This window comes from Egretta garzetta, unplaced genomic scaffold (genome assembly GCF_000687185.1).
Source record: "Egretta garzetta isolate BGI_Z169 unplaced genomic scaffold, ASM68718v1 scaffold135, whole genome shotgun sequence".
NCBI lineage: Eukaryota > Metazoa > Chordata > Aves > Pelecaniformes > Ardeidae > Egretta > Egretta garzetta.
The window spans coordinates 835,498-845,119 of NW_009259594.1; the positions used below are offsets into that span (position 1 = coordinate 835,498).

Here is a 9,622-nt window from a genome sequence, read left to right on the forward strand (position 1 = left end):
AGGAACAGCAAGAGAGAACAGAAAAAGCTAACAGCCTTCTGGGCTCTGTTATCCTAGGAGCCCTATGCCAAGGGACTGTGCAGGATGGGCCCAGAGTACTTCAGCAGAGCAAGAGCTTGGCTGTGGAGTTTACAAGACTTTAGGCCGAGACTGCAAAGCTGCAACACCACCAGCCATGCCCGCTGCATGCCTGGGGTCAGTACCGCTTCCCAGCCACAGAGGCATTGCTCGCAGGGCACCTGCTCAGCACACAGCACTGCTGGGGCAGGCAGGGTAAGGAGGTGACAGCAGTGACCACAAGGGTTTGGGGGAGGCAGTGGCACAGCAGGAGGGAGGAGGCAGCTGTCAGGAGGACAGGATAAGGCAGCAGCAAGGCTCAAACACAAAGATGCAGAGCCACATCAAGAGCCTGCCTGAGGGGAACTGAGGGATCCCCAGGGAGACGGGATTGCAGCACACGAGGAAAGCTGGGCAGGCTGCCGGCATTTGGTAGTAATCACTGAAGAGGATGAAGAACAGAAATGGCAAAAAGCCAGCTGGGAGGTGGATCCAGCTGGACAGTGAGAAGTGATGTGAGCCTCAGGAAAGCAGAAGGAGACTGTGCTGACAGCCACGCCAGCAAACTGCACTCCTTGTCCCCACCACGAGCCAGGCCTTGTGCTTCTGCACCCCAGATGGGGCTGCACAGAGCTCAGCCAGCCCCCGTAATCCAGCCTACGCTGCAGAGAGAGGAGGAGCACCCCCCAGCTTGCTCAGGAAGTATCCTTGGGTCACAAGGAGGGAGAGCAGCTACCAGCTGCTGAATCAGCCAGCAGGTGCAGGAGGCTCCAAGAGCGGGTGCTGGAAACACCTCTGCCTTTCCTGAGGAACTCGCATACCACTGAATCCACCTCAAACAGCCAGCGCTCATCCTCTGAATCACAACATGTCCCTGCTGCGCCTACCTGGACGAGGTTCATGCAGACAAACCAGAGGAAGTTGCGATGCTGGGAGAGCTGCTGGAGATACTCTGCCAGGGTGATCCTCTTCTCCTGGGGGACGGACAGTTTCTCAATGTACAGCCTAAAGGGAGAGGAGGGGGAAAAAAAAAACAAACCAAAAAAAAAACCAACCATGAATCCCTCACACCAAGCAGTGGAGAGCCCCCAGCTCCCTCTGTGTAGATGCAGAGCTCACTCTCCTCAGCTCCTATCCCAACCTTCCCTCTCCCTGGACCAAATCAAAGCAGTAGAGTCTGTAACATTTGCTTATCGCTAGCAAGAACCACAGGCAATGGGTCTCCCAAAGAACATTTGTCTTCTGAACCCCAAATTCAGATTTCTGTCTGTAAAAGCATTCTCCTCTTATTAGCCATTCCACTACACATACATTCCTCTTCCAGATCCCTGCGGTTAGCTCACCTGGCAGATCTCATCAGGATCTGCTGTGTTAGTACAGCATAATGCTGGCAGCTCATAACAAAAGACAACAAGTGAGGCAACCTAAGGAAAAGCAAGGGAGCCGAACGAGGAAGACCAGCCGCATTGTGGCCCACCAACAGCCCAGCCACTACCAGGTAGCTAAAGCGAGCAAAAGGGAAAAAAAATAATGCTTTCATGATAAGCTGCCTCTGACATTTTGCCACTCACAGGCCTCAGTGGGTGCTCTAGATATTAACTCATTTCATGTTCCAAGCACTGGATGGCCAAACAGCGGGTCAGGGCTCTGCCTCCAGTTTGGGCCAGGAGTGTCACGAGACAGTTTTGTCCTATTTTCAGAGGGCATTAGGAGCCAGTGTAACAGAGGTGATTCTGAAAACTGTATCAACAAACAAGAACCGTAGATGATTAACAAAAATTTGCCTTGTCCTGGATCTTCCCACACATTTAGTTTGCTGCAGTGCATAAAAGGACTCTCCAGATCTATGCCAGGCCTTTGTCCCTGCCACGGAATTGGTGTCACTTACTCTTTTAGGGTGGATTCTTGGTCCCATTTTGCTTTCCCATCAGCCTCAAAACGCTGGCGGAGCAGCTGTGTGGACAGGGTAAAACCAACAATGGAGCAGAGGGCCAGCACGACGCAAAATATGCGAAAGTAAAAGAAGTTCTCTTTGTTCCACACTGCGTAGGACATGAAGACGGAGAGGGAGCCTATGGCACTGAAGAGGGAGCAGTAGAAGTTGAGGCTAGTCCTGTCTTTTGCTGAAACAGCCAGGTCTGCAAGCAAGGCGTTGTGATGGAGGTCGACCATCGTGAGAAAGCTGTCATACATGCAAAGGCAAAGAAGGAACTGCAAACCAGGATGAGCCCAGGCAACCCAGAACGCCAGGAAAGAGATGGCAAAGAGGGGGCCATTGTGGCTTAGTGCTCTGAGTCTCTTCAGAACTACTTCTGGGGAGGAAATCTCTGCTCCTGGCCTGCAAGAGAAGACAAAAGCTTTAGACACCTGGACAAAACCCTGCATGACCATGTATTCTCCCTCTCCAAGGAAGTCACGTAAGCAGCCTAAATACAAATACAGCTTTTGCTCATGCAACAAAAGCTGAAAAGGTATCCAGTACGGGTGCTAATATATGAACACACTGAAAATATAGGTTGAAGAAGGCCAAAAAGCATGGAGGAAAGGGACTTTTTTTTTTCTCCAAAGCAAGTTTCTCCCCAATAGCGCTACACTGCGTGTGCTTTGCACAATATAAATGATTTCACTGAGCACTTAAAGTTTTTATTAGTTGTAGGAAGCCATACCATGATTTTCATTAAAAGCTTGACATTAAATACATGAGAAATGCTAATGGCCAACAGTGATCCATGATCCAGGAAGTTTGGGAGCAACTGATCTCAGGCATTCCAGGCGGAAATAATTGTCCTTTCCCCCCTTGTGTCTCTCAAACGATATACAGACACTCTCTGATGCCCCACTGAGAGGCTTGCTCATATAGCAGGGGCTTGAGATTTTAGATGGTCATATTTTAGGTTCTGTACCACTCATGTGACTGTTAAGGGTTAGGGTCACACCTACCTGATAAGTGTGTGACTTCCTCTATACAACCAGGTACTGAAATAACATGCAAAGAGCACTGAACTTCAAAGAAGCCAAGAAAAGGAGGTATTTAAGAGCTCCATGCCCCAGAAACCATTCCCACGCCATCATTTTAAAGCTGCCAATTTCACATCATGCCCCAGGGACTAAACAATTCCCCAGCGTCTGCTGGAAGCGGAACTTAACTTACTGCTGTGTGCTAAGGAACACCCGGTCGCTCAGCCAGCCAAACAGAGGGTCATTGAGGCTGTTCCAGATCAGAAACACTGTCTATGAAAGAAAAGAGCACAGTGAAACAAACCACAGGACAGGTCCCACACAGACTCAGTTCTGTCACTAAAGCATGCAGTGCTGAGCTGGCCCGGTGAACAACCAGCAGGAACCGTCCCAGCACACCTTCTCTGCCCCAGCACCACCGTACAAGTCCTCTGTCTGGGGCAACTGCCAGATTAACGCAGTGAGGCCGCTGGTCTTCCCTGCTTGTGAAACACCCCGACGTCCCCAGAGGAAAAGTAGCCTTAAGAACAAAGTCTCTGGGTTTTCTGTCCCAGCTTGTTCTCTGATTATGTAAGTGGGGAAAACTGAAAAGCCCAAGCTAGCACTCGGAAGGCTCCCTTGCTCCCTCGCCAAAGGGGAGCACTGCTGTTACAGCTAATGCTCCTCACACTTCCAGCAAGGAGCGGTCTTGATTTCAGAATTTTTTACTCAAAAGGGCAGAAGTCTATGGAAAAGACTGACCTCTCCTATCCAAAAGGACAGTTTATCAATCTTGTAAACAGAGACAAAGGTGTCCACGTAGTACAGGAGGAATACGTTGTGCAAAATGGAAACAAACAGCGACAGGGACCCGTAGATCACTGCAGTGGGCAACTGAAAGAGACAAGCCAACAGTCGCAACCCCATGTTGGTGTAGTCAGCCTTCAGCTCCCTCGATCACCTCCATTTCAGATGGGATGTCTTCTCCCAACACCTGCTACATATTTGCTGGGGCCAATCCATTGTTGCTCCTGTGAGAGAAAGAGAGAGAAAAAAGAAAAAATAGATTCAATTTCTTAAACGAACTAACAGTTGAATCAAATTAATTGGTAAATCTTTGCCAGCAGAGATCAGAATTCATATTGCTTTGAGGAGCTGTTCAAAAGTGGATTGGAGGGGATTTAAGAGACTAAAAGCTGTCTGCTGCACTAAAGCTGTTTCATTAAGCTCAGGCCAGGCTGCGGGCTCTCGGGGGTACAACTGTCTCCTCGTGAGCAGGCTGCCCCGTCCTTTACCCTGTAATGTTGTTATCCAGCAAGTAGCCGATTAGCTTTTTCCAGCTCTTTAAAGGCAAGGTCGCAGGAGGAATCAAGCTAGAGAGCTGCAAACAGTAAAGCAGCCTTCAGAAAACACACCTAGTCACTGACATTTTTAGGTACTGGTGTAAATTTTTAGCCAAATAAAAGCGACAACAGCTGCGATGTAATCTCACACGTGCACACTGCTTTCCCCCGGTAGTCACAGCTGACTGCACCTGGGCTGGCTTAGAGAGAAGTTATTTACAGCAGGCAGCGCTGCTGCTTTGTGGCATGAAAAGACACGACCAGAACATGACAGCATGCAGCAGACACGCTGACATCATGAGATAGAGGCAACCAAGAGCCACTTAGCAGCTGTCCAGCTTGTCTTGGGGTGGCCTGAATTTCAGGATCAGTGCCTGAAATAAAGATGCTTTAGGCAGACAGCAATATATAAAGAAATAAAACAAGTGGCAACAGCAGCCTTATAACCAGAACAAGTCTCTGTACGTTCACAAGGGGCTCCAGACAGCAATATATACAGAAATAAAACAAGTGGCAACAGCAGCCTTATACCAGAACAAGTCTCTGTACGTTCACAAGGGGCTGAGGTGTGGAGGGGTGGACTCCTCACACCAGCACGGACTTGAGGTGGGACCGTCGCACTCCCGCAACGTATCCTCGTGCTTTTCAGACTAAGTCCCCTCTCACACTCAAGTTGCTACAGACCAAAGGCAAAACACAAGGCACCTCTTAAGAGGCATTCGTGTATCTGGTGAGACATTAAGGGTTCTTAAATCAGTGTAAGTCAGCTTCTCCAGCCCGTGCCACCCTAAGAAGCTCTGTCCACAGCATCTGCATGACAGCGACCCTGTCATCACCTATCTTAATGCTGTCACAAGCAAGATAAAGGGCAGGCAGTCACTCCCATTTCAGCCCTCCAGGGTCCGCACTCGCCCAACTCAGAGGCATCAGTGGGGGGAACTTCACAGCCCAGAGTAAGGATGAGCACATCAGCAACGGGAAGCACCGAGCCAGCCTCCTTGGGCTTGCGACATCAGCTGCAGCAAGTCCAAGAAGATCAAAGGGAAGAATAAACAGCTGGGTATGAAACCTGATGAAACTCCAGTCCCATTCAGCATTTCCCAGAAGCCACGAGTCTGACCACTTCTAGACAAGATTAGAAAAGCAAAAATAACCTCTGCTCTGCCCAGCCCATTCCTCATAACTAGCTCAGAAGGAGCAGTTACAGCATTTGTTCCAATCAATTACATCACTAGATTGAAACTGCACGTCAGCTCTACTCCCAGCCAAAGCGCTAGACCCCAACTGGATCCAACTGCAGAGCCCTCATGGAGTGGAGCCACCATTCTGCACCCCCGCACACCAAAGCCCACAGCCAGATAAAAGGCAGGCACTGCTTGGAGGGGAATTCAGCCAGACAATGAACTTTTATAGGTGTAATTAAAGACAGACAATGGGAAGTTGCATTTTGTGCAGTCATGCATTGAAAATCAATCAAGAATTTGTGGTATGTAAAGATAAAGGTTAAGAAGAAGGGAGAGCTAAGCCAACTGACCCACGGATGAGTCCTGCGTCTCTCATCAAGAACCTTCTGCAGATGTCTAGCTTGGGGGCAGAGAAAGCCACCACAGTGCTGGGCACCCTCATGAATAGGATGGAGAACAAGTGGACATCGTCCTTTTGAACCCTATGAAACCTCAGTGAATCCAGACCTTGACCACTGCGTGCACATCTAACCTCACTACAAAATTCTAGAGACATAGAGATGAGGGAGATCAAAGAAGGGCAATGGAAGCGATCAAGGCACCAAGGCAGCTGCATGCTGAGGAAAGACTTAACAGCCAGGACTCCAAGCAGAGAGCAAAGGGTGAAAGGGAACACGATCAAGGTTTAAAGAGTCACACACACAGTGGATAAGGTGAAGGTGGAACTGTTGTGTGCCAGGACACAAGAACTGGGAGCACTTAACTGTAACTAGCAGGAGATCAGTTTAAAGCACATGAAAATACTTCTTTACCTGGCAGGTAGCAAACATTTGACATTTGCTGCCAAAGGAGGGTGCAGAGATGGGTGGCAGGTTCAAAGGATTAGAAAAGTTAACGGAAAACAGCTGTACAGAAAACAGTTACTAAAAGGAACAGGCAGGGAAATCCCCTCTAGCCTCCCTAATCCGAGGGCTCCGTGTGCTGGGGGTGGACCAGTGGAAAGGCCCACAGACAGCAGCCAGGCTCACACACTCTTCCACTAAACAGCACCTCCTGCTGCCGCTGTGGGGCAGAATATGGGGTGAGACAGACCCACGGTCTGACCTGCTAGCGCTATTCTTAACCTCGACTTGACTTCGCTCCCCAACGCCTGTTTGAAAGCAAAGCCCGCTCTAGGCTTGGTCCTCAGCACTGCACTTTACACGTGTACCCATCCAAATGATGCTTCACTAAGTTCATGTTGCCCAAACCACAGCTGCTGAGTTTCCAGAGATGCCTCATTTTGTCATTTATATGCTACAGCACTGTTTAAACGAAGGTGAAGCTCCACTTCCTCTCCTTCTCCCTCACACATGCGCAACCCCTCCAGCCAGCTGACATTTATAAGCAATTTCACTTTGGTGGGATAGTTGTTGGGTCATTTTTTATTTTTTGTTTTCCCTCCCCATCTGCAAATGTGCAGATGAAAAGAAACAAATCATAGTTGTCTGTAAAAAGTAGATTTTGCTTCTACATCCAAAGCGCTGTGTTATTTAAGCTTGCCACACTGGTATTTTCATAACCTTTTCCTTGGAATGAGAGTTACTGAGTATTGTCAGAACTTTTCAACATTAGGCTTTAAGTAGTAATGGGAAGAGAAGCTGCAGGAGGGAATAGCTATCATTCATTCACGCTGAACTTCCAACGCGCAGTCATAAAGCAACAAGCTCGTAAATTAGAAAGCAACTAGCCTTTATTTCAGAAACTTCCACCTTCGCATCTGACATCTGGCATCACTCCTGCCAGTGACGTTTGCAGATCTTATCTTCTTAAGAAGGATGTTTGAATACCGGCTACCAGGAAAGCATCGGTTTTGTTTGAGAGCGCTGGCGTACGGCGGCTGGGAACACACCCCAGTGTGGGGCTCGCACATCTGCTCTACCTTCCTAGCCAGCTCACAGCTGGAGTCGCAAGTCCTTGTGTCCCATGGCGATTCAGCAACACTTTGGCCTTACAGCAAGGCTGAGCACCAGCCTGTCACAGCTGAACTCGGTTGTACGGAGTCAGCAGCAGAGCCACATACATGAATCTTGGCCTAACCCAGTCTTTTAAGCAGGGCCAGATGATTTCTGTATGTGCTGGAGCTGCCACTCAGGAACCTGAAATAGCCATCTGCAGACCTGACTGCAGTACCAGGACGACTCTCCTCTTTGTTCTCCACTACGTAGGTAATGCAGGCTGGAATATCCCACATACTTCAGGATATGTCTGTGCTTGCTCCAGCCATCACTACGCTGCCTCTGCTGCATATTCTGGATATTCTAGCTAAAGCAGAGGGCCAGAAAAATGTACCAGCTCGGTGTCTCTGCATCCGCTACACAATAAATCCATCAACTGGAAGCCACCCAAGAGGGAACCCTATTTCTAGACATTCCTCATAGCCAGACAGGACTGGGCTGCTCCATCCCCAGGGAAGCCAGGCCCCAGAGCCTCCAAAGCACAGACACCTCTATGGGTTCTCACCCCAAGAAGCTACTTAGATTCTGGCAGGACTCTGTTCAGTAAGAAGGGAAATCCCTCCAGGGAGCTCTATCACTGAACAAAAGTGAAAGAGTCTCCTCTAAACCAAAAAACCCTCTCAAAATCCTATTCCTGTCCCAGGAATTTAGACACACCACAAAATTCTGGCTCCTCTGACCAAACTTTGATCCCATGCACCTCTTAGAGGCAGATGTATCTCCAAGACTCTCAATTTCTCCACCGTACTACTTCTGAAATCCTAATGGCACATTTCCTCAGATAATCCACTTGCTAACAGAGTCTTGAGGGAATGCCACACACAGTCCCACATGAAACATTAACAAACTCCCCAACAGCAGACTCCCAGCAGCCGGGTATTTGAACAGTAAAGCAATGAAGCCTTTGAAAACCTGATACCACCCAAGTGAGGCAAGGAAATGCGCTGCTTCGAAGAGGCTATGAGGGAATTTCCCAGTACTATTTACCAATTCAACAATCACAGATGCCTCCGTATCATGAGAGGTTTGGTACCACCCTTCTTATTACAGGCAATCATATGCTTCCGTCAGGTGCTTCCTTTACTCCTACAGCATTCATACACGTAAACAGAACTGCCACGCAGATGACAATTAGCTCTTGAACCAGCTGGTAGTTTCTGTGGAGCTGTGTTCCAGCAGAGCAATCTTGTTAAATCAGATGTCATTCCCTAACGTGATCACAAGGTTCATTAATAGACGTAATCGAGTAGATCTCATAGTATTGGAATCTGGAAAGATATTTAACTTAACAGCACACAGCACCCCTTTTCTAAACAATGAATTGTTTTACAGTGTAAGGAAAATTTATTAGATAAAGAACTGGTTTCCCATGATGCTACGTAAGTGCTAATCCTGTAGTGGACTTCCACAGCACTGGTACGGGGATCACTCCCAGGTAACTCTGGCCTCAAATTAGGTCTTTGGACTGAAAACAACTCCTAAGAGTGGAATCACAGAAGCTAAAAGAAGGGATTACGACACAGATAGACCCTGTTCTTGTTAAGACTCAATAGGAAGCACAAGGCGAGAAGTTCTTTTTTATCACTCTGCCCAAGCAGCGGCAACGGGGAGTTTCTGCTACGCATCTCCATCTTCCCGCCAGGAAGACTTTTCACCTATGCCAACCTTCCAAAGCCGCGGTCACCCCCCTAGCTCCCCGGCTTCGGCCGCCAGTCACATGCCGCTAACCAAAGGACTGAAGGAAGCCCAGCTGCTGAGGCCACGGGAGAGCCCTGTGGCGTTTGGGCCCGAAAAACACAGCACTCGGTCACCAAGCACCCGCAGCCGACGTCCCCGCGTGCGGGACAGGAACGCGGGGAGCCAGGCGACGCCTGCCAAGTGAGGGCAGAGGGACGGACGCCATTTCTTTGGCCACCCAGATGAGCCCAAGCAGCAGTGCCACCACCAGCACCCCATCCGCAAGGTCCCCCTGCGCTGACGGGGGTGCCTAGCAGCCCCGGGAGGGGACGCGGTGGCCGGGCAGGGGCATGGCCATCGTTTTGCGTGGGCTCTCCCTCAGGCTCCGTGGCGGCGGGGGGCCCGTTCGGGGTCGGGAGGCGCCGTC

The 9,622-nt window shown here is 49.4% G+C and overlaps 1 protein-coding gene across 2 annotated transcripts in view; it reads right to left on the reverse strand.

Moving 5' to 3' along the window:
• Positions 1 to 4,767, reverse strand: part of MFSD13A (major facilitator superfamily domain containing 13A) — an 8,540-nt gene extending 3,773 nt beyond the window's left edge. Inside the window, exons 1-5 of one of the 2 annotated variants that reach the window (XM_035893685.1) lie at positions 3,956 to 4,767; positions 3,757 to 3,888; positions 3,209 to 3,288; positions 1,946 to 2,395; positions 945 to 1,062 (exon numbers count right to left, since the gene is read on the reverse strand). In XM_035893685.1, coding sequence (XP_035749578.1) covers positions 945 to 1,062; positions 1,946 to 2,395; positions 3,209 to 3,288; positions 3,757 to 3,888; positions 3,956 to 3,961 — 786 coding nt within the window. In that variant the 5' untranslated portion in view covers positions 3,962 to 4,767. Of the gene's footprint in view, positions 1 to 944; positions 1,063 to 1,945; positions 2,396 to 3,208; positions 3,289 to 3,756 lie in introns of both variants that reach the window. The other variant, XM_009638078.2, reaches the window with a different exon arrangement.
• Between the last annotated feature and the right edge of the window lie 4,855 nt (positions 4,768 to 9,622).